The following is a 26073-nucleotide window of genomic DNA, read 5'->3' as shown; positions in this document are numbered from 1 at the left end:
AGCCTTCTCACAAAGCATTTCTGTACCAAGGAAAAAGAACCTCTAGAGAACAAAAGCAACGTTTGACCTGTATACCTGTGTTGGGAGCTGCACCAAGATCCTCCTGGGCATAGGGGAAACAAGTGTCCTGTGTCAGCCACTCAATGAGTTTTTCAGAAACCAAACAAAACTGCGTGGCACATTTAATAATTAAGAAATACTATGAAGTTTTTACTGGTTTTTCACTGGTACCTTCTCAGCATTTTTCTCTGTTAAAAAGCAGAATTCTTTAAAATTTTTCATTCAAATCCATGAAACCGGGTTTCAAAACAAGATGAAACCTCCTTTCCCACACCGTTTTTACACGGAAGCATTCTTTTTTCCTCGACCATCCTTATTTCACAGACTCACAGAATCATTTAAGCTGGGAAAAAGCCCTTCGGACGAGGGAGTCCAAGGGCTGACCTGCAAGGCGCGCTCCCCTCGCTCCTTGCCCCGGGGCAGGACCGCGCCGGCGCCGCAGCCGCCCGGAGCCTGGGCGCTGCTGCCACCGCCTGGCTGCGGGGCAGCACGGCAGGGACGCGCCACGGCCCGACCGCAACGGGCTCCTCAGGCCGGGCTCCTCTGGCCGGACTCCGGCGCGCACACCGACACCACCAAAGCTACACCCAAAGACACGTGTCTCGGGGAAACGCCGTTTTATTGGCAATACTCAGAACCTGTGAAGCCTCTAACAAAAGGTCAAGCGTGTGCTGGGGGCATCAGGTACAGCATCGACAGCCGGGCAAGGCAGGGGATTGTCCCGCTCTGCTCGGCGCTGGGGCGGCCTCAGCTCGAGTGCTGGGTACAGCAACATAAAAAGGGTATAAAACTATTAGAGATTATCCAAAGGAGGGTCACAAGGATGATTAAGGGCCTTAAGAGAAAGCCAAATCAGAAGTGGCTGAGGTCGCTTGGTCTGTTCAGCCCGGGGGAGACTGAGGGGAGACTTCACTGTAGTCACAGTTTTCTTGTGAGGGGAAAGGGAGGGGCAGGCACGGATCCCTGCTCGGTGTGACCAGTGACAGCACCCGAGGGATGGCCTGAAGCTGAGTTAGGAGAGGGCTAGAAAAAGGTTGGCTATTAGAAAGAAGTTTTTCACCCAGAGGGTGTTTGGGCACTGGAACAGCTCCCCAGGGCTGTGGTCACAGCAGCAGCCTGAGAGAGCTCAAGAAGCGTTTGGACAATGCCCTCAGGGACGTGGCGTGACTCTTGGGATGTCCTGCGCAGGGCCAGGGGTTCGACTTGAGGGTCCCTTGAGGGTCCCTTCCAACTCAACATATTCTATGAGTCTATAAATATCTTCTGCCCATGGGTCTTCTTGGTGGCTGTACAGAACCAAAAGGATGTAATAATAAAAAAAGAAAAAAACCCACAGCATGAATGTATACCCTTCCCCAAGAGATGAATACACTACTAGTTAGTAGTGATCCAGGAAAAACTACTCTTAGCTAAGAAAAGTAGCAAATGAAAAGAAAAATAGAGTTACAAAAGGTGTATTAAAACAGCTGAGAAATGGATACAGATGGGGGAAAAGAACATGACAAAACTAATAATTGAAAATTTCATCACAATGTAACTACTTTTCTGAGCTAAAGACTTTCTAAAAATTGTAGTGGCTACTCTGCCAGTAAAAGAAACTGATATAAAATTATTTTCACATAGGGGAAGAACTACAAGAAAACATTTCAATGTTAATTTGACATTAAGAAGAGCTAATGGTCTCTAATCTGACATAATATATAAAAGCTTCTGCCATTTAAACTGTCCTTGGGTTAGTAAAGTTGTTTCAGAAGCAGCAGTCTTTTACAGGATCAAAGGCTTCATTTCTAAAGAACACACTATCCAGAATTTTTATGGGATCAAAGGCCTTATTTCTAAAGAGCACATCATCCAGGAGGAAAAAAACCAGAAGCACTACATATATTTTCCAGCACAGAATAATGTTAAGGGGTTAGCAGCAGGAAATTAAAAAAAATAACTAGAAAAAGTTGCCTTTTTATCTTAAGAAAATTTTCTGGACATCTACCCTCAGCAACATCTACAAAGTTCCATTGTTTCACTGGATTTCTAAGCTGGCCCAAAGGCATGATATCTTTTCTCTCAGAGGCAAAGCATAGCCAACTAATTCATAGCAGACTAAAACAACAAACTATATCCACTACATACCTAATGATATGAAGGTGCAGAGACATCTCAGGTATGACCTGAATTTATATATTGTAGAACCAGCTGAAGCATGAAGAGATTACCTGACATGACTGTGACAGAGGAGGCTCCAACTCAGGTTAACCCTTCAGCATTTCTGCTTCTTCATTAATAGTCTATTTTCATCACCAACAAGCCACATATTTGCTTGTAAAGTCAAAATACATTGAGCTAGAAGTAGCAGAATGGTACCAGATGAAAAGGGAGGGGAGCCAAAGGAGGCAGACAAATCACTCTCCATGATATTTGAAAGTCATGGTAGTCAGATGAAGTACCAGGTGATAGAAAAAGGGAAAGTTGGTTCCCATCTTGAAAAATTATATAAAAGAGGACACCAGGAACTACTGACCTGTCAGCCTTACCTCTGTGCCTGAGAAGATCAAGGCACATACTCCTAGAAGCTGTGCTAAGTCACAGGGAGGACAGGGAGGTGATTTAGGACAGCCAGCAAAACTTCACACTAGTTAGGTAACTCCTGTCTAACCAATATAATGGTCTTCTATGATGAAGTGATTGCATCAATGGATAGGAAATGGCCATGGGCGTAATTTTCCACACTTCTGTAAAGCCTTTGACATGGCTTTACAGCCCCACCACATCATCTGGAGAGGCATGGGTTTGATTGCATAGACCGTTTGGTAGATGAGGAATTGGTTCAACAGTCATATCCAGAGGTTAATGGTCAATGTCTCAGTGTCCCAGTGGACATCAGTGACAAGTGGTGTCCATCAGGGGTCTGTACTGGGATCAGTGTTATTTGATATCTTCAATAATGACACAGATGAAGAAATCGAGCGCACCCACAGCAAATTAGCAGATGACCCCAAGCTGGGTGGTGCTGTTGACACTCCTGAAGGATGGAATGCCATCCAGAGGGACCTGGACAAGCTTGAGAAGTGGGTTCATTGGAATCTGATGAGGTTTGACAAGGCCAAGTGCTGGTGCTGCACCTTGGGACACCCCTGGTGTCAGCACAGGCTGGGCATGAACAGACCCAGAGCAGCCCTGCCCAGAAGGACCTGGGGGTGCTGTGGGTGAGAGCTGGACATGCCCTGGCCATGGCACTCACAGCCCAGAGAGACAAACGTGTCCTGGGCTGCATCCAGAGCCCCGTGGGCAGCAGGGGAGGGAGGGGATTCTGCCCCTCTGCTCTGCTGAGACCCAGCTGGAGCATCCAGAGCTGGGGTCCCAGCATAGGAAGGACATGGACCTGCTGGAGCCAGTCCAGAGGCTATCAAGATGATCAGAGGTCTGGATAACCTCTCCTACAAGGAAAGGCTGAAGGAATTTGAATTGTTAAGCCTGGAAAAGAGGAGGCTTCCGGATGACCAAATTACAACTTTTCGGTACCTGAAGAGAGTATTCAACATAGATGGACTTGTAACAAGTGCACATAGTTACAAAACAAGGGAGAATGGCTCCAAATTGAAAGATGGGAGGTTTAGATTTGTTATCAGGGAGAAATTCTTTACTGAGGGTGATGAGGAACTGAAACAGTTCGCCCAGAGAAGTTGTGGATGCCCCATCCCCAGAAATGTTCAAGGCCAGGCTTGACGGAGCTCTAAGCAACCTGACCCAGTGAAGGGTGTTCCTGCCCACAGCTGGAGGCTGGAACTGGATTATAAGATCCCTTCCAAACCCGGCCATTTCTGGATTCTCTGACTAGCCACAGAAGCAGTGGCACACTCTGATATTGTCCCTAATGAGCAAAGCCCCAAGGGAAGTTAAGACCTTTGTTAGACAAGAGCTAACCACTGCTAAGTGGTGCAGAATAGTCCACTAAGCAAGAAGATACCTGAAAGCCACCACAACATGCTATATGGAACAAATATCTGGGGCTCAAGAAGTATGACTTTAAAAAACAAATAACTTTAAAAAACAAACAAACAAACAAAACAAACAGTTTTAAAAACAGATTTCTAAAGAAGTTGGTGTCATTCTGAATTTCAAGAAAACAGAATAGTTTGATGTATGAGCATAGGAAAAAATTAATGCCAGCCTGTGGTCCAAGTAAATGTATTAAAGTACATCCTCTAAATTTATCAAAGCTCTTAGCTTGAAGGTGATTAACAATTTGGCAGACACACCATTGCTATGGGCATCACAGAGTCAGAGGAAACACACTATGGATAGTACCACACTGCTGTGAAAGTGTTAGCAGATGGCAAGTTTTAAGATGATCCTTTTCTCTGTTATATGTTATCACATAATCATGTCTCATCCAGAAACAGAATACCTCACTGTTTATCATAAGCAGATTCCTCTGAGCTAGCAATATTCTATATGGACTAGGACACCAGATGATGATTAGTTTCCATCTTCAATTAGTTACAGTTAAAGGGAGGAGTGAAGATTTTTAGATCTTCACTACAGATGGAAGTAGTATCTGTTATCAGCTGTATTGTGTGCATGTGGGAAACATAATGAAGACTCCTGAAAGGAACAGGAAGAAGGAAAGTCACAGAGAGCAACAGGACATAAAGGAAGAGGGTAAAAGGAGAACACAACCAGTCTGTTTCTGTGGAGAATAAAAGAACTTTTGAGAGGTATCTACTGTGCATCAGTAGAAAGATGCAGGATAAAAGCACAGAGAGTAGTGGCACAGGATCAAAGAAAGACAAGGCAAAGGGGGAAGAGTGTTTCCTGTATTCACTATACCAGAGCCTAAGGAGAGCAGTTTAGCAGCCATCAAATTCATCTGCAAACACACAGAAGAGTTCAGCTTTCAATCAGAAACCATATTGTCTTGCCAGTGGGCAAGTCAGGATGTCAAGAGTTGGCAAAACAAAAACTTATTTATTAATTTTCAAGTATTTTAATTTAGTATTAATTATGTGGATATATAAATACACACACATAGACACATATATATACATAAAGAAAAGCATTACTTAGCAATACTTCATGGGGTAAAATGTATTATTTTATATACACGTTTTTTCAGCTATTTTTCCAACTCCTTGTTTGTTCTAATACAAAGACAGACTCTCAATCAGCATGTGCTGAGTAATAAGCTGTAAGTGATAACTACAACACTTACCTTTTCATCTGATAGCCATAAGACAAACAAATAAAAGCCAGGCATTAAACATAAGCAAACCTCTCTCCTGCTTTAGATCAGGACAAACCAGAACACAAACAGAGCCAACCATATAAAAGATTTTCTCAGCAATGCAACATCAAACTTCTCATTGCAAAGATGTTTATATTCATATGATGCCTTTTCCTACACCACTGAGAAGAAATCAACTTTAAACACAGTTTTCTTTAGACAGAAACAGTTTTCCCATCACTAACTAGCCAGAAGACTGACATACATATCAGTACATGAACCGGTACTTCTTGGGTTAGCCTTTAATTGCTCAATAAAAGGGAACCAAACTAACATGAAAATTGAAAGAAAATGTCACTAAATTTCGCAACAGTCATCGTAATAGCTTCGGTCTGCTGTGACTCATTTTTAACTATGAATGCTTTATTTCATAGCTGTGTTTGAAGTCTCAAAAGTAATCAGAAAGAGCAATTATATTTTGGTGTTTTATAGCAGTGTAATTTGACAGTAGGGAAAGGCAATATGAAAGAACGTGGAATCAGTAAAACATTATTTTGCTGTAACACAGCAGACAGGATTCTCCTTCTCATTCATTATCTAAATGGTAAAATAATCTTTTCTCACCAGTAAACAAGTCCTACCTGAAAATTATGTTTCCGGCACGATCAGCCTTCCATGCCTTCACAAGAGCAAAATCTCCTGTAATCGATTTCTCCAGAATAAAGTGCCGGCCATCGAACTCCCTCACCTACAGAGAAAAGTACAAAATTGAGATGTAGGTTTCTTCCAACAGACTTCACACATAATATTTGTTTAACGGGTTAATTTTGCAGACTATCATATTTCAACTTCTTTTTGTACTCTGTTAAGTTTTAACTGAAAAACTGTATCATAACACAGGGGCATGGAAAGGCTATAAACCCCAGTTTTATCATAGTATCTCTAGAGAAATCATGAGAATACATATTCCTCCTGCTCCATCTACTGGAATTAGACATGTTTTGTCCTGCACATCTACCAGCTAACGAAAAACTGAAGTGCTAAAGCAGAATTACTGAAAAAGTTCATAAGCACTGCTCACCATCAGAAATCCCAAATCCAAAATGAATTTGAGATAGACTACTCAGATCATGTCATCTAACTGGCTGAGTTTCATTTGGTTTTCCCTGCATTTATGAGCAATAATTGCATTGAATGATACTGTGCCTAAAGCCAAAGTATAGAACAGGGATAGAGCTGGTCTTTTAATCCTATAGAGAGGATATATGAAAGAATACCTCTCTTAACAGTGTATAAGGTAAGAGTATACACAAAATATTACTTGGAGCTTGTTAAAATTGCTGAAAGGGGAAAGAAGTATGAGAAAAGTATCAGACATCAGTTTGCCAGTACCATAAAATGAGATCTGAGCCTTTATAAAATGTCACTTCCACACAAAATGGATATGGAGAATCAAATTGATCAAATCATGCTGGTCACGTTATTCGCACCCCATAGTTATTAGACTGAGGAGAGTAAGGGGGATTTTCCCACAAATGTCAAAAGAAAAACAAATGAAAAAAAATGTTATTAAAATGATAAGCTATTTAATGAACAAAACACTCCTCCAAATGGTAGAACATCATAATGATACGTGCAGTAAAAAAATTGAGGGAATATAAAAGACAGTATCTATTTTATACATGAAAATAAAATAACCCTTGGGTTAGGGTGGAATTACCTTTACCCCAGAAATGTTCTTGAGGTGAAATTTAATGTTGTATGCAGCCTAATTGGACCACGCAATATTAGCCCCACCCATTTCTTCAAGAAAAATTGTGGCACTGAGATATCTCTTCCCTCTCCAAATTCTACATCAGATTTCAAAATGAAACCCTTGTTTCTCCATTGAAAGCCACAGTCTATTTCTTCATGGTTTTAAAAACGGAGACTAAATTGCATTTCAAATGTTGGGAAATGCATTTCCTGAAATTTGTGTCAACTGAGCTCTTCCCAGTTTAACATGAGAATCCCCCATTTCTTCATAAGACTGAAGCTCCGTGTCCAGCTGCAGGGCTGCTTACTGCATGGGGCAGTATTTAAAGAGCACCTGCCTCACTAACAGGAGATTGTTCTCAAACAGCTCTATGCACTACAGTCACATGGAACAAAATTTTGTTTGAATACACAGCAAACCTGGTCAGAGAACGGACAAGTGAAGAGTAACTTAGCAAGGTAGGCTTTCACTTGGACCAGGTCTTGATGCCAAATCACTCTAGAACTTCTAAAAACTTCTAATATGTTACAGAGGACAGCAGTAAGAAAGTGGAAGCAAAGCTAACGTGTCTGGTACCACAGACATCCAGTTAACTGAATACTATAAGGTTAAACTTAACTCCTTCTTAAACTCCTGCTTATCTTATAAATATGTTAGAAATTAGTTTTTCAATGCTGAAGGCTTCCTAATGGCAATCAGACCTCTTACCTCTCTTGGCTGGCTGGCAATAGCAATGGTGCCATCTGTGTTGTACTTGATGGGTGCACCCCCTTCCTGCACCAGCGTCCCATAGCCAGTACTGGTGTAAAATGCTGGGATTCCTGCTCCTCCTGCTCTAATACGTTCAGCAAGTGTACCCTAAGGGAAAATACATTTAAGAAATCATCATTTGGGAACAAAAAATCAAACTTCGATGAATGATTTGCATTAACTTTACTTTATATCCTGTCATTTGTAGCTTTTCCTTCTGGACACAGTAGACACATGTGAACATCTATTCCTTCCTCACATTTTAGCTTCCTGTGTGAGACTAGTACTGGATATGGCAAGAAATGCTTGACATACAATCATTAACTGCTCAAGATAACACTGTCATACAACTACATGCCAAATACCAGGGGCCAGCACTTGGCTGTATCTCCTCTCTTTCACTTTGTTTTCCATCCCATTATTCTCGAGAATAGTACAGAGTTCCTCTTTCCCACCTGGCAACATACCCTAGAAGGGTTTTCTTCTCTAACAGTCTTAAACATTGATGTTCATTCTTCAACATTCTAAGAAAAACTTCAGAACCCACTCCTAGCTGAAACAGCCAAGTATGGCAGATTGAGAAAGGAAGAGGGAGTTCAGTGATCTGGGCTGCCTGTGCCAAGAATACCAAAAAGCCAACAGAGCAGTTTTATAGTCTCTTTGACCACCCTGTCTGCACTCTTCTCTATGTCCAGCTATAGTACAGAACACTAACAGCAAAAATTCCTCATTCTCCTAATTCTGGAGATTACAGCCAAAGATGTGTGCTTGCTTTTCATTAGATTAGTGTCATTTCCTGGATTTTTTTTTTTTTAATATTCTCCTGGATTTAAAGCAAGACAAGAACATCATGGTCAATTATCCAGTTTAGCAGCCTCTACAATACAGATTTTATTTTCCCCAGTTATTCTGCAAGAAGCACAATGGCTTTTGGGTTGTTTTCAAAATGGTAGCAAGAGGCAGATGCAAACCATGCAACAATACAGAATCCTGTGCTCTAAGAAGCCTTAGCATTTCAGGATCTCACTGTGACCTCTTCCTTATTGTGCAACAGTAACACAAAAGTCTCCCATTTTGCCTAAGGTTATACCAAACTATTTTAGGAAAGACTCTTTTTCTTGACACAAATATTTCAAATCCCCACATCTCCTAGCAAGTAATTAATTCACCATACTGTTTCCTATTATATACTGTAGACCCATTATTTCCATGCTGGATCTGCATAGCTTATCTGTAGCCCACAGAGCCAACTACATGTCCAAGGAGCTCACAATGAAAGTATCGAACATTACATAGGAAAAAATGCATTTTGAGATTTGTGACATTTGAAACATCAGACATGACAAATGTCTGGCTATTTTCAGGTCTGCTGACTGGGTATAAAATGAACTTTTCCACTCATGTTCAATTCTAAGAAACGTTCTCTCACAGCATCCTCATAGGCAAGCTCAGGAAGAGTGGACTGCATGGGAAGGCAGTGAGCTGGATTGAGAACTGGCTGGACAGCTGATCCCAGAGCATTACAATGAGTGGCACAGGATCTAGCTGGAGGCCTGTCACTAGTGGTGTCCCCCAGGGCCAGAATTGTTTAATTTATTCATCAGTGGCTTGGGGGTGGGGAGCAGATGCCCCCTCTGCACTTTCACTGATGACACAAAGCTGGGAGGAGCGGCCGATACCCCAGAGAGCTGTGCAGCCCTTCAGAGGGACCTCGACAGGCTGGAGAGATGGGCAGGGAAGAACAATCGGAAATTCAGCAAGGGAAAATCCAGGGTCCTGCACCTGAGGAGGAATGATCCCATGCACCTGTACAGGCCAGGGCCTGACCTGCTGGGAAGCAGCTCAGTGGAGAAAAACCTGGGGGTCCTGGTGGACAACAAGCTGACCATGAGGCAGCAGTGTGTCCTGCGGTGCATCAAGAAGAGCATCTTCAACAGGTCATGGGAGCTGACCTGCCTCTCTACTGAGCCCTGGTGAGGCCACGTCTGGAGTGCTGTGTCCAGTTCTGGACATGGAACTCCTGGAGTGGGTCTTGGAGTGAAGGGTAACAAAGATACTTAAGGGATAGTAGCTTCTCTCTTATGAGGAAAGGCTGAGGAAGTGAACCTGTTCAGCCTTGAGAAGAGGTGACTGGGAGGGGACCTCAACAATGCCTATAAGCATCTGAAGAAGAGGTGCCAAGAGGAGGCAGCCAGGCTCTGTCCAGGGATCCTGAGCAACAGGACAAGAGCCAACAGGCAGAAACAATGCATGGGAAGTTCCACCTGAACAGGAGGAAGAACTTTTTTACTGTGACACTGACCACACACTGGAACAAGTTGCCCAGAGAGGTCGTGGAGTCTCCCTCACTTAAGATAACCAAGCACCATCTGGATGCAATTCTGTGCTTTGTGCTCTGGGATGACCCTGCTTGAGCAAAGAGGTTGGACCAAATTACCTACTGTGGGTCCTTCCAACCTGACCCATTCTGTGATTCTTGAGATTCACAAGAGAGGGAGCTCCAGATTCTATTCTTAATAAAAATTTAGCACAGCTGTTTTTCCCAGAAACTTATATAAATAGCTGTTTAAAGCCCAAATTTTATGTGTCTCCTCTGAAAATGCCACACACTAACATGCTGTAGGCTTTAAAGTTAGAGCACCAACTTCACAGAAGTTGATCTCAATAGAACGTAACTGATATCCATGATTTTAGGATCTGATTGCATTCATGCTATTTGGGTAACTTGGCAGTGCAAAATAATTAAAAATACGGTGCTACAAAGTCAATTTTTAAATTAACTCCTAACAGTATGCACAGGTTAATTTTGTTAAGAGTTAATGAACAAGCCAAAAAGGGTTTTGCCTCAAAATGAAGGAAATCTCTGAATTTGATTCCTGCCCACTAGATGGCAGGCATTGCACAGGCAACATTCCCAAAACCTGTCACCAAGATGGGAACAGAGTAGCCCCTTGACTTCACTCCTTTTACATGGTGCTACAGCACTGAGCACATTTTATGACTTTTTCTACAACCTTAAAAAAAATCTACGTATGTATATGTATCTACGTATACATATATATATATACATATATGTCAGATGAATACAATCTATTATTAATTAATTAATGCCATTGAAGGAATTCACACATGTAACAGACAGTCAGTTCTTGACAGATGCATGACCCTAAAATGGTGTATTGGTTTTGCAAGGTTTTGGTAGCTAGAGGGCTGATTTCTGTGAGAAAATGCCAGAACCTTCCCTCAGTGTTCAAAGAATTAGTGCCAGCTGGTTCCAAGGCTGAGCCCATCAGCAACAGTGGTAGTGCCTCTGGGACAGAGCATTGAAGAAGAACCTCTTGCACAGATATATACCCATCCAGAGCAGAGAGGAGTGAGAATATGTGAGAGGAACAGCTCTGCAGGCACTAAGGTGAGGTGAAGGAGGAAGGTTAGGAGGTACTCTAGGTGACAGAGCAGAGATTCCTCTGCAGGCCGTGGCAAGACCACAGTAAGGCAGCTGTGACCCTGCAGCCCACGGTGGGCCACATGGGACCATAAATCCATCTGCAGCCCTTGGAGGACCCCATGCCCAAGCAGGTAAATGCCTGAAAGAAGCCTATGACCCCATGGGAAATCTGTGCTGGAGCAGGCTCCTGGCAGGACCTGTGGCCCCATGGAAAGAACAGCCCACACTGGAGGAGGTTTGCTGGCAGGACTTGTGACCCTGCAAGGGATCCATGTTGGAGCAGCCTGTTCCTGAAGGACTGCACCGTGTGTAAGGGACCCACACTGGATGGCAGAAGAGCATGAGGGGTCCTCTGGAACAGGAAGAAGCTGCACAACATGTGATGAACTGACCACAACCCCCTATTCCCTCCTCCCCCTGTGCTACTAGCAGGGAGTGGGTAAATTGTGAATTAAGTTACAGCTGGGAAGAAAGGAGGGTTGGGGTGAAGTGTGAGTAGGGGAAGAGGGTGTTGAGATTTGGTTTTACTTCTCTCAGCCTACTCTGATTTGATTGGTATAAACTAAATTAAGTTCCCCAAGCTAAGTCTATGGTGCCCATGATCGTAACTGGTGAGTGATCTCTCCCTTTATTTATCTCAACCCATGAGTCTTTCGTTATATTTTCTCTCCCCTGTCCAGCTGAGAGGAGTTTAGAGTGAGGCTTTAGTGAGCATCTGGAGTCCAGTCATGATCAGGCCACCACAGATGGCAAGTGCCTTCTGCACACAAGCAAAACATTTGGATTGCAAAACAATTTTATAAGAACATGTCAGCATTATTCTACTCAGTATTTAAGATGAAAAGAGATCACCCCTCTCTTACCTGTGGTGTAAGCTCAACTTCAAGCTCACCAGATAAATACTGGCGTTCAAATTCAGCGTTCTCTCCAACATACGATGACACCATGCGTTTTATCTGCTTTGTCTGAAGCAGAAGACCGAGCCCAAAATTGTCAACACTGTGTAGAAAATGCCAGACAATATATTTTGATATAAATTTTGTATTATACATCAATGTATCTTGATGCAAACAAAGCACTTAATAAGCTGTAAAGACTTAATAAGAAAAAATAGAGTTATCTCCTCCACACATAAGGATTTGAAGACAAAAAACAGATTCCAGCTTTTAGAGGGTAAAGCATCAAAGCTAGGATTAAAATTTAAGACCTCAATGTTCAGACTTCATCTCTTCCAAGGCACAGAATACATCCAAAACTTCTGTTTAAAGTCATTTCACATGTTAACAATATACAGCTTGACAAGTGGTATTATTTGACATATCAGCTTCTTTAAAAAGCCTTACCAAGTTAATAAAAAGTCAGACATGGCTTTGAGTGAATAGTCATATTTTTGTTTACACTCCTACTCACTAGGAAAAAGAAGTGATTTCTTAGCAGCCCAAGGAGAAAGACATTGACATTTATAATGCTAGTTCCTATATGAGGTAAGAAAATGTTTGTATTTAAATTTTCTTACTATAGTAAATAATTTAATCTCTTACTAAATAATCACCTACTCTAACAAAGGATTTCAGCACTAGAAATAAGATTTTTTTTGTCTATGTCATCTGAAATTGAATGCCAGAGATGATGTATGAAACATTTTTCTTGTGCCAGTGCTTCTAAAATTCTGATATCCTCCATGATGTTTATCATGCCATATTGTGTACTATTGGATTAGGAACATTTTTCAGGAGTTCCTGCAACCAAGGTTGCTCTATAAAAAATGCTACTTCAATTCAAAGAAATATGGAAATAAACATAGATGGTATTATAAAGACATGTTTATTTCACTTTTCCAGCACATTATGCAAGATTCCAGCAGACTGGTACATGTGTGTGAAGCTCCTCCACATTTATGTTGGTCTCTGTATCATATAAGCAGAGAACTCAGACCTTCCAGTCGCTCTACACAAAAGACACCATGATCCAAAATTACCTCACAAAAAATGATGTATATCTGCCATGAGTTCTCAATTCAATATGACTTAATTATCCACATTTCTTATCCTGAAATGGCTTGACATTTCAGGATAAGAAATAGAGAAAAATATTAAAATAATCATTTAGGATATCAATTACTCAGCACTTTGTACTTAACACACACGTGCTTACAATATATGAATCCTGTTGAAAACACCCTTCATGAAGAAGAGCTCCAAAAAAAGACCAGATTAAAAAACTTTACTATTATGCAGTATTAATTTTCAAATATAAAAGTGGTAATGCTTGCCATAGCACAGGCTGCAGTACTGCAGGGGAAGGGAGAGGGGCTGATGGAGTAGGACCAGCACCAGCTCTTCATCTCCAACCACAGTACTCCGAGAGCTGCATGGACAGACATGCAATCCCAATGCCTTCGCAACTGCATGCATCACGAGCACTATTTTAAGGTCAGGACTATTTTAAGGGGATGGCCCACTTCAGTGCATACTCAAGCATTTTGGAAACTGGATGAGAGGAAGTGAAACAAGCTTCTCTGATCTGGTTCTCTGAATTTACTCTATGTTCTCTAGATACAAAATAATTTGATTGATTATAAAAGCTCACCCTAACTCTGACCAATTAAAAAAAAAGTTAGAAGTCTAACCGTGATACAACTTCCAAAGTGCTCTGCTGCCAAAGCCTTGGGACTAAAATGTGCGTTGCCTAGAAACAACCCATGTTTCTAACTCCTCACAAGAAAAAAACCCTCCAGTTTGAAACTAGAAGAGCTGAGAATAGAAAAGAAAGAGGAGTCTTGTGGGCAAACGAGATTACAAAAAAGAATAAAAATAAAAAAGCCATAATTTCCTATATAGATTAATTCAAAGCAGGACAATTCCTCTCACATGAAATCCATCAAACTCTGACCTCTCATTATAAAAGGTAGTAAACAAATGTAAAAGACCAGCCAACATGTGATGGCAATTAAATTGGTTGGTGTACCTACAGCACTGTGTGGCAAGAGTACAGAATTTAAACAAAACTGTGCAGCGCTTTCCGGTGCAAGAACAAGGGGAACTTCCTGAACTGCCTGCAAGCCAGAGTTCACTATTTCTGCGTATCATTCAGGTGGTTAACACTGTGTTTATCTTTACAAAACTTGGAAGTTACCAAATAGAAACAAACACTTCTGCATGAAGACAATGAAATACTGTGTGCATTTATGTAGGGAAGGGTCAGGAGCAGATTTGTAATGGTTAAAGAAATTTCTGCTTCATTTCACTAAGATCCACAATCCTTACTCCTACAGTCTCAGAAGCAGCTACTGTAGCATATTGTCCTTAGCAGGATTTTGCATATAATCCTGCAGGATTCCATATGGAAACACAGGACTCCCTGATCTACTATTGTGAGGCACCTTCTATCAAATAAAATTCAGTAGTTATGAAGAAATTACGCAGAAAGTTGCACAAAGGTTATTCTGTCATATTCATGCCAAGTTGCTCTTCACTTCTTAAGTCACTCTTTCTTTCTCCTCTCCTCAAATGTAGTAAATTTGTTCAAAAACAGAATTGCTGTGAGGGTCTATTACTGAGCACACAGGTCATGTACATTATTTCCCTACCACAATGAGAACAGGAATTTCATATTTCAAAAGCCATGCACCAGGAGGCTCTGCCTGCCTGGTAACACAAAATCACTTCAACTCCCACATGCATTTAATCTTCATAGCAGCATCACAAAAATCTTGTTGCCATTAATCATAAAGGGTTTTTTTAGATGTACATTTATTTAAAGAAAATACACTGCCATCCATCTCTTTTGAGGATGCAATCTGTATTCAGCTTTCCAGTTAAAATAATCCTTTTGCTTTCACATGCATCAGTTTTAATCTCCCTCCAAACACCCTTTTAGAGCACTTCAGCCTATTTTATGTTTCCTATGTTACATGTCAGTGTCCCAAGAAACACATATTTCACACAGAAAACACTATCCTCACTCCTATTTTCCCTATCCTTTGATTTTCATGTGACATCTTATCCCAGATTATAAATTTCAAAAGCCCTTTGGTTTATGGAAATTTCTTTCAATATAACAGTTCCATGGCAATTTTAAGTTATTAGTTCTCCCTTTCTGTATTTTGTTGCTTTCTTGATTGTGTTGTTTTAAGCACAAGAGCTTTTTGAACTTTTCAGCTTTAATTATGTTTGCCGTCAAAATGTTACCTATAAAATATTTGCCTTGCAGGCAATGCTCTGCTTATCAAACCGCAATCATAAAAACAAAATAAGAACATTTACTGAGTGCATGAAAAGAATACACTCAAAATCCCTATTTTGAAAGCTGGATTCAGTCCTTTAAAAATTTAAACAAAGGTAAATGCAATAAAAATGTGCTGCCCTTGATAGGAAGGAAGAAGGCGTGGTACAAGTTGACATAATTGTCAAGTGTGCTGTCAGAAAAGGGAAAGTACATGTTAGTGCTAGACACTGAATGCATTCTTTTACCCTCAGAAATGTTTGGATTTCTGTAAGTTTCCCCTTTCTGTATTAAGATGAAAAGTGAATCAACAGAATACATGAAACACATAAAGGAAAGGAGATCTAACTAGGCATTCATCAGGATGTCAGTGACCCAAGTTCCCCAAACTATTGCTGCAGACAAGAAAAATTAAGGAGCTCTGATTGTCTAAAAACACATTCATTCCTGTTTTGTCCCTCTCAGACCTACAAAAACCTCCTGTCAGAAAGTATGTCTGCCTTTTCTAATTAAAAAAAATTAGCCAAATATGTCTCCCAGACAGATCTAACCCACACATTTCCAGTATACTGGAAGCAGTCAAAGGCAACATGTCGGTATTTCACTCCAGATTGGGTTAAACAATAATCTGCTGCTCCCAGCCCTTCTTCTTTGGTGGCTCAAGCATAACACATTCTACAGCATCACAGGGAAGAAGAGATTACCTAAGTTTCCAGCATAAAAGCCTCACACATCAATAAGCCCAACACAGCCAGATGAAGCAGAAAATAGAAATTTGCATTCTTTTGCAAAAAAAAAAAAGGCTACTTGGAATGTCACACACTCTGGCACAAAACATACAATGCCTTATTGATGGAGGGGGTTGAGTAAAAGGAGACATCACAAGACAATTACAACCCTCCCCCCTCTCTCTCTCTGTCTCTCTCTCTCCCCCTTTGTAAAGAAATACTTGCTACTTAAAAATGTGGGTGTGGTCAAAACAGACTGGCTGCCTTTACTGGATGGAAAGCAGCATCAATTAGAATGAGGTCCTCCTTCTGAATTTCTTAGATTCTCCAGAAGCTGATATTCCTGGGAGATTACACATGACCAAAGATCATTAGTTATGAAATATGAACATGAATACCTTGAGTTTTGGAGAACTAAAACATGTTGGCGAAAAAGCTAACATGATACACCACCTCATTTTTCTCCTGTCATAATTTGGGGACTGGAAAGATAGCAGGATAAAAAAAAATTACCCCTGAAGACTACAGATTGAGAAGGAAAATCATGCAATAAGAATCCAGGGGCAAGGCTCCATCTCAGGTGAAACTAAAGTTTCTGCAACTAGCTGTTGCAGCAGAAAAATGCACAAAAATGGTCGTTCTATTCCTGGAAAACAGTTTATGTAAAGACACCAGTCAGCTTCTAGAGATAGACCAGGGAGTCTCTTTAGGCATTCATCAGCTCCAAGAGTTAAAATGAAGCATGAAACTTGATAACAGATGGACCTGTTCTAGAAATTTTCTTGGCAATAGGCTAGAAGTGGGGAAAGGAAACAATTTCCTCCCCACCTTCTCCATGTAGAAGGTGAGAGGCTAATTTCATTTGCAACATCAGCTTTTCAGTCTTCAAAAGGGTATGCTACAAGTTACATGCAATTATGCCTGCTGATAGATCCACAATTCCTAAGGAAGACCAGATATGCTTCCCAACTAAGAGGAATCACTACTTGTGTGGCATTTCTTAGTAGCAGAGACTTAAGCTTTCAGGCTCACAGGGGTGACTATGGCAGGAAACTTTACCAGCATGAAAGTTATGTGGATAGAGGTACCACCTGAGTTCTTAGGGACACACATTCTAAGGTCAACAAAAAAAAACTATAATCCTGGCAGCGCCAGAGAGATCCCTAACAGCCTTTGTGCAGAAAATGAGTAAATGCCTACTAGATGGTGTTTGCTGGAAGACACTGAAGAAGAGTGCAAGCACACCAAGGGAAAAATTAATCTAGACAATCAGTCATATAACAGTTCTTTATAACTCATCTTCTCCAGTCTTACAGCTGGCTCATAACAATGAGACAATGTCCCATAATATTTTCCCCATGTCTTACACTGTAAGGTTACTAAACAGCCAGCTCAGATGATACTGTCTTTCTCCTTCTCTGTCCCTCACTTCCAGAAGGGTACTAAGAACAAGAAGATGAGGAATAGGAGTTAACTAAAAGACAGAGAAAAACACATTCAGCTCACAGAAAGGTAAGATATTCAGAGGTTTAATGCTTATTTGCCTTGTTGTTTTTTCTCTTTAGCGAAATGTCTTGTCACTGTCTTCAGGTACCTTCTTTTCCTAGAAATTTTGGAAAGCAAAAAAGAGAGGATGAAGCTCTCTGAAGGAGGGAGGGAGGGAGGGAGGGAGGGAGGGAGGGAGGGAGGGAGGGAGGGAGGGAGGGAGGGAGGGAGGGAGGGAGGGAGGGAGGGAGGGAGGGAGGGAGGGAGGGAGGGAGGGAGGGAGGGAGGGAGGGAGGGAGGGAGGGAGGGAGGGAGAACTTTCATTGTTGCTATTCTATAACCAATTCTTCAGCAATCCTGAGTTCTATATCTATTTTTTTCTCATTTGTCATTACAACAAGAAATTTATCTCCACAGATTTCTCCATAGTTCCAGGTAGTACAAAGTTAGTACACATTTGCCCTGCCAAAATCCTAAATAACCTCCACACTAAAATTAGCTAGATGACCTAGGCAGATTTTCAGGGATTTGCAGTTCACACAGTGCCAGCAATTTAACAGCTGTAACAAAGCATCTGATTAAATCCTTTCTAAAGAATGCAGATTTTTTTTAAAAAAAAAATCAAATTGAAATACTCAAATTCACTGAAATATATAGTCTCCTGATTTTGGCAACTTGCCATGCGCAGGATTTTACATAACTCCACTCTTCTCTCTATACCAAGAGAGGTCATAGTCACTGGTGACCTTGTTTCTCATTTCTTAAAGTATTTAATTTGGGATATTTGAAAAATTTCTTATGAATATACAAAAATGACACACACAATGTAAAATACTCTGAAGGTCCACTTGATCCCATCTCTGTGTACATACAAGCCTCTTTGCAAGTTTCCTCAGACATTTTCAGTTACATTTTAACTTTCTGAATCCAACAATTATCAAATTCGTTCCACTAAAACAATATTATAATATACTTCCATGATACTATACATAGTAGAATATATATAAAAGTATAATATACTTCCATAATACTATATGGAAGAACTTCATAACCTTCTGTGAATTTAAAATGCAATTTCCACATGATGGTATTTTTTCATATACACATTTACATTTGAATAGGTTTTTAATAAGTGTGAGTAATATAAATACAGACAGACAGACAGACAGAAAGACAGACAGACAAATATTTTAGTAACAATAATTGTAGAATTAAGACACGTGAGTTACATGCAAGAAAAACCAGGGAATCCATGGCAAAGATGGCAGATATATTCTGGTTTTAACAGAAACATACTATTCAGAGCAATGACTGAAAAATGAGATAACCTTTAACTTACAGAATATTTATCAAACCTGTCTTAAATCCAAATTATTTAATTGCAAAGAATATAGACATCTATTGTGCCTTAGAATATGGGGTGCAATAAGTTTACTACTGCATCTGATCCCATAGAGTACTGCCTTCTAGGGATTTGGGAAGCACAAACAGCCCAACCCACTAGGAAAACAAGAGTATTATGCTTAAAAGAGCTAAGTAATGGCATTCGGGCATCATGCTCAAAAGTGCAAATGCTTATCTCAAAGCCATCTTTTCCTTCCTAATGTGTAACATTGTAACATTAAAAGACCTTAAAAAAGAATACAGATACTAAAGGTTCAAAAAGCTGGTAACGTCTTATAAGAACACAGTCTGAATCAGTGATAATCTGACAGACGCTGTCAATCTCCTGTCAGATGATCACCCAGGTGATTAGCAATTAAGATCTTAACTGTAACTTCTCTAATTTTAGTGTACGTGAAAACCTTTTGTTCAACACTACTGCATTCAAAAAGGATGCATTTGTAAGTCTCATAAGCAAACAAAACCCAAATTCAAAAAAGCAATCAGACCACATACACAGCTATCACAAATAGTGGGCTTCATTTTCATTCTGCAAAACTCAGCCTATTCAGGTGGTAGATACAATGAAAATTTTGTTTTCAGTATGTAATTATAGCCAAAATTATTTATCCATTTTATTAAGCACAATTAATTAAAAATAATAATTCAATGCAAATTTTTTATTTTCATTTAAAATATTTGGCTATGTTGATAGTTTTTGTTGCAACACAGGTCCTGAAACAACAGGTAGCCTGCATTAGGAAAGTCTTAGCAAAGGCTGAGCCAAACCATACAAGTTCCAGGTTCCAAGTAACTTGAAATTAGTATACAACATGAAATTACATGGAGATGAGAAAACAGCCAAAAAGGTACAGTACGCTAATCACAGCTGTATTGGAAATTTACTGAATCAATGCTTAAAACAAGATTTTATTTATTTATTTATTTATATACTCATTAATTTTCATTTATTTATTATTTTTATATATAAATGTGGCAAATGTGGAACGAACCAAATTAAAACAAGAATGAAGATAATCTGTTATAAAATGGTTTTTGGTAGCCTATTGAGAATACTCTCAATTTAAAGGGCTTACAAAAACACAGTGTAAATAAAGTATTTACACTATGAACAATATAAACAAAACAAGTTATAAGAGAAGGTATGAGAGGTCGTCTGCCATCTATTGCAGTTATATTGCACTATTGCCCTGGTTCACAAGCTTCAGTTTCCCCTGCAGCAAGTTGTGTAAATACCAGAGGTACTGGATATTTGAACTGCTTCACTTTCAAACACTTTGCCTTGTTTGGCTTGGCAAAAGAGTAACTGCTGTTAAAGGTGCTGTTTCACTGGCTAGCACACAGCATGAACATGAGCATAATGTGCAGCAGCAGACAATAAGCTGAGCAGGGTCTCAAAGACAAAGAGCACCCCATACACTACTGTACAACCTGTCACTGAAAAGCCTTGAACGGGACAAAACCAGGACTTCACCTGACAGCAATTACATGATTTGAACAAGTTTTTGCAGAAAGATTCTCCTCCCAATTACACTGCAGCACAGAACAGTAAGTAGGATGTGAACTTGTGAACAACCTAGTCCTTTAAAGTTATTTCCAGACACTGCCAAGCATTTTTAGGCTCTGCTGAGCCTTGTTTCCAGCTAGAAAATTTGGCAAGAATGTTTCAGGACTTCCTAATTACTGCCTTCCCTTAGATGTAAGCGAATTGCTGTCTCCATTGCTGCTATTTTAGTTATAAACAGACAGCTCTGTAACACTCCGTGGTTCTCGTATACTGAAAGGCATGTGATTTAATCCATGTAGCTGCACTGCTCTCCAGAATAGCCTGTCTTTGTGCTTGGCTCCTTCCCTGCTCCAATTACAAGCTGCCTGCTAACCCCTGCAGGACAAGAAAACCTGACCAATTACCTCCTATTTGCTGTAAGAGCTGGAGAAAAGAAAGCAGCTGCAGTCAAGAAACTGAAACACAGCCAGGCATCAACTGCAGCACAAGGTCACCAAAGAAAAGCACACTAAACCATATGGCAATTTGGAAGTGGCAAATTATTCATCCCAGAAGGTGCCTGACACCTCAACATTACAGGAACAATTCACCCTTTGAATACTGTACTGTACTGAATACTGACTGCTGTAGGGTGTATGATTGCCGTGATACTTCAGTTATAAAGGCATTTAGTAGTCCTGCAATATTTGGTAATACCATTATACTTTTGGACATGGTATTAGAAGATGCTAAGAAGATGCATGGCATTAGAAAAGTATGCATTTTGACAGGCTAATTAGAAAATTAGAAATGGTATCAACTGCTGTGATGGGAATTCTGACTTTATTTCTGATAAAAAATAAACCTTCAGCCTTGTTTCCACCTTGTTTCAACCTTGTTCCTAAACACTATCAAACCATAGCAGGCTGTTCCACACACTAGTAATACAGTAAATAAAAAGACAGGTGAAGCAATTACTTTATTATTAATTAAATTTCAAAATAAATTACACTATTCAACAGGACAGTAAAACTTGTATTTTTACAAACTAGACTTTTAGAAAAACCTCTAGATGCCCTTGAGCATTTTCAAATTGTTACACTGTTCTGTGAAGAACTTTCCAGACTTTTATGAATGTTCATACAAAACTAGTTTCAGGAAAACAGGGATTAAATTTTGCTTTCCTGCCAGCAACCAAGAGTTTTACAGAAATCACTTCCACCTCAAAACCCAAAGAACTTTCAGGAAAGTCAACATTATGTCAACAAAGAATAATTCTAACCTATAACATCAGCAACTATATTCAGAATACAATACAAAATGTCTCCTTTTTCATCCTATTCCACAGTGCTCCTCTTTCAACTTTTTCTCATATTCAGACTATCACCTCCCCCTCAGAAACATCTATGCAATATCTCTATCTGTGAATATATGTGTTATTCAGAAATAAGACTATGAGAAAAATCAATGATGTCTACTCTAATACTTGATCTTTCCACACAAAATTATTTCTGTCTTCTTTTCATCATCCATCAGAAATTGTTTCCCACAATATTCTAAACAGCTTAAGTTTGACTGTGTATGTATCAAATACCAATACAAAGAATTCGTTATCCAATTAATGTGCAATTAGTGTTTTGCATATTACTATTTTTATTTGATTTCATTAATATTTTTATCAATGCACTTCAACAGAAGCAGTTGTAGTTATCTCTCTATATGGAGATCATTACATATTGTAGAGTTTACTACAGTAAACAGTTTGTGTACAATTTAGCCTGAATGAGAAGATGAGAAATCATACATGAAAGAAGTAGTCTCAATTTCAGCCCCACATTAATTTCTTAAAGGGCAAACATTTAAAAATATAAATCAAAAATCTGAAGACCCATTAAACAGACTCTCCATCCTTTCTTCATAGATATTCTCTGCTGGTTTTGTGTTGCTTGGAGTTTTTATAAAGTTACAGAAATACAGTAAGAGGGTCAGAAAGCACCAAACTGAGTTTAAAAAATATATCCCTATTTGGAACTTCACAAAAACACACATATACACACAAAATCACTGATACTACATTTAAAGCCTCTAAGTTAGACTTTCCAGTTACAATCAACCAGTTAAATATACAAAAAATTAAATATAAATATTTATAGTAATATAATTGCAACGCTCTACGGCATGACAACTGGTCCCTGACAAAGTCAAGCATACATATAGTACTGAACTTCCTGGGCTACTTCCAAAAATAACAGTTTTAAACCAAGCTGTCTGGTTTATATGAAAATTATGATGGTGAAAAGAAAGATCTTTTTCTTATATATCAGCATTTTCATGTAATTGGAATCTTTAGTCTGTACTTATTAAACCACAGACATAGGAATACCTACCCTGCATTGTTACTGACTGCTGTTATTCCCTTTACTCCAGTCTTCAGTAAACCCCCAATAAGGTTTTCAGGAATCCCACACAATCCAAAACCTACACAAAATAAAAGAAAATTGCTTATGTAACAAGTGTTTGAAAGAACATAGAATGTTCAGAACTATGGGAATAAAAAAATCTTTTCCGAGTAGAACAAGCTCCTTAGTCAGCTAAATAAATCAACATTTCCAGATAGAGTTGCCCTCTAGTACTGGAATCTCCCACTCACAAGACACTTCCCAGTTTGGATGAAAGCTCTTTACGCACCAGAGCGGGCCTTTAGGAAAGGGCTCCATGACCACAGCTCTCCTTACGTGTGTCCTCAACCCTGTACTCATTTTTCCTCCTTCTCTTCCTACCCACTTAACCTTCTTATCTTTGCTGCACATCCCACAGCTTAGCCTGTAATTACATTGTTCAACTGGGAGTCTGAACACACTCAGGATAATATCTGCCTGGAATCACAATAATCTAGATCTCTACCAAGGCACAAGAGCCTCACATTCCTACCTATTATGCAAGACTCCTAAAAGTACGTACTCCTACGCAAATACATCTAAAATGAAATAGCACATCACAGTACAAGCATTACCTTTCCACAGAATGACAGAATCAATTAGGTTCTAAAAGACCTACTGAGATCATCAAGGCCAGCCTATCTTGGTCTCAAATCTTTTCTTTATGAAATAGCAACAACAATAACAACAACAACAGCAACGAAAAATTCCTGCAGGAGGATTTTTGCCTCATTACATATCTCCATTGAAGTGCTTTACAATGTTACATTCATTTCTTTTGGAATATTAAAACAACCTAAGAAATAGATAAACCACTTTTTTTAAATGCAAATTGAACAGGATGAAATTGTGGAAAGCTATCATCTACAATATCCAAAAGCTCAAGTCACAGTGAAAGTTAGTATGACGCAACTTCTTGACTCTTCTGGAAATGCCACACATAAGCATTAAGTGTAACATAGATAAGTATTATCTTCATTTCCTAACTCAGAAACAGGCTTTGTTCAAGGTCAAAGAGGCCCAGAGACAAAGCAGTCAAAGGATATAGAGAAATAATCAAGCCAAATTGTATTTGTTCACTATGAGAAATAAGAATGCTATCTTGAAAATTCCCAAGCTCATTTTCTGGATTCAAACAGAGTCCAGTTTTTGCTAGTAAGAAAAAAAAATATTTTTCTGAGGCTCTTTTTCTTTCCCTATGACACAACCTGGATTTTCTCCATACTGAAGGAGTATGCCTCTCATGAGCAGAGTAGGAAACCACTTGTTTAAAAAATCATTCAATTCCATGGATTCTAAAATCAGTTAACAGTAAAAAAACAAGATAAATGAGTAAAAAGTATCTCATTAACATAACATGATTGCATCCACAAAGAATTTAAATATTTACCACCAACAAGTATAGTTGCCCCATTGGGTATATCTTTTACAGCTTCAACAGGATCAGTGTAAAATTTGGTGTTGCGATGACAGCTGGTAGAAAAATAGCATCCACAAATCTGCAACAACAGTAAAGGAAACAAGTGAATGAACAAAAGGCATCATACAGTAGTTTTGTAATGAAGACCATGCCTCTGGCTAGATAGGGGGAAAAACAGATACAAAAAGATATTGCTACTTTAAATACTAAACGGGGAGGGAAAGAGGGAGGGGGAATAGAGAGAAGGCGGGAGGAGGGGGGGAAGCACAGTGCAGGTCTCCAAAACGAGAGAATTACATCCTGAATTACTGACAAATGGTGCCTTTCTGAAAACATATCTACAAATGCAATCCCTCAGCACAAGTTGGAGCCATCCACAGACTCCTTAAACCTGTATATTGTTATATGAGCTTCAATGGCATCCCAACACTAAACATAAACAGAAACTGCTGAAAGAAAGGTAACACCCCCACAAAATTTTAGTGGAAGCCACAGAACAACAGGAAGGACAGCACTGTGCTGGCAGTATGGTAAGCAGGGATACCCTTCCACAGACTGAACCCTCCCCCAGTTTCCTTGTGCAATCTTGGAGCTTTCAAATGCAGTCTTAGAGATACTCATGTTGTTGAAGAACAGCCCAGAATCAAGGAGACTCCAAGAAATGAAAGAAATATGGAGGGAAATCAATACAAATCCCACCCCCAAACCTGGACCTCACAGTACAAAGCCATTACACAGTAGTCATCATAATTTATGTATGCACTGTTATGTACCTAGGTCATCTTTTTATCTTTAAGTATTTACTACAAATACCACACATTACAACAAATAATCAAATATTCGTTCAGGCACCAGAAGAAAAAATTGACACCTAAGTCACTACATTGAAACAGTCTCAATAAATTCAGAAAATCTGGAAGCTAAAGTACTACCTAATGGCCTTTCAAATTCTAGCTTGATAGAAAGAGTGAAAAAAAATTATATTGTGAAAAAGGGAGAAACAATAATAAACAAGGTAATTACACATTTTGAAGACAATAGTCCAATTCTTCCCTGAAGAGTTACCTGAAGAGTTACCTACAGTTATAGCCAGGGCAACAAATTTTGTCTCTCTTTCAATATTACACAAGCTGTTCTCTATTTATAATTAAAGCTGCAAGAGTTTATACTGAATATTAAGAAAACCTTTCTGAACGGAAGCTTACCTCCTTCCCAGTGGAGACACTGATGTCCCTCTGCTTTGATAGGGTCAATAAAAAATCAGTACATGGGTCATAAGAAACAATGTCATGTGAGAGAAACTGCAACAACCTTCTGCATGCCGAATTATACCACGAATGTTTCTCCACTGATCCATGGTACTTGAAAAGTCAGGGAGTCAGGTGCAGTCCCTTGAGACTTCCCTGAGGGAAACATTGTGCCCATCTTTATAAAAAGGGTAAAAAAGGAGGACCCCAGGAACTACCAAGCTGCCAACCTCCCCTCTGTGCCTGGGAAGGCCATGGCCTCCTAGAAGTTGTGCTAAGGCACAGGAGGGATTGGGAGATGATTCAGGACAGCCAGTACAAGGACAGCAAGTGAGGGCAATCCCTGCCTGATCATACCAGTGACCTTCTGTGACAGAGTGACCACATCTGTGGACAAGGGAAGGGCTAC

The 26073-nt window shown here is 39.7% G+C and overlaps 1 protein-coding gene and 1 long non-coding RNA gene across 3 annotated transcripts in view; one reads left to right on the top strand and one right to left on the bottom strand.

The window, feature by feature from the left end:
• The window catches only part of OXCT1 (3-oxoacid CoA-transferase 1), an 86432-nt gene that overhangs the window by 58030 nt on the left and 2329 nt on the right, over positions 1-26073 (bottom strand). For both annotated transcript variants that reach the window (XM_086869845.1, XM_086869846.1), the window contains exons 2-6: positions 24388-24496; positions 22947-23037; positions 12096-12231; positions 7743-7892; positions 5920-6026 (exon numbers count right to left, since the gene is read on the bottom strand). In XM_086869845.1, the coding sequence (XP_086725971.1) occupies positions 5920-6026; positions 7743-7892; positions 12096-12231; positions 22947-23037; positions 24388-24496 (593 nt within the window). The remainder of the gene's footprint in view (positions 1-5919; positions 6027-7742; positions 7893-12095; positions 12232-22946; positions 23038-24387; positions 24497-26073) is intronic.
• Positions 499-21441, top strand: LOC111941533 (uncharacterized). Its single transcript, XR_015281166.1, has 6 exons — positions 499-744; positions 12646-12716; positions 14507-14610; positions 17620-17696; positions 19785-19921; positions 20246-21441. It is a non-coding gene; the product is annotated as an uncharacterized LOC111941533 (long non-coding RNA).

This window comes from Cyanistes caeruleus, chromosome Z (genome assembly GCF_971803275.1).
Source record: "Cyanistes caeruleus chromosome Z, bCyaCae1.hap1.1, whole genome shotgun sequence".
NCBI classification, from domain to species: domain Eukaryota; kingdom Metazoa; phylum Chordata; class Aves; order Passeriformes; family Paridae; genus Cyanistes; species Cyanistes caeruleus.
Note: the sequence above shows the minus strand (reverse complement) of the source record. Positions and strands in the feature narration are given on the sequence as shown.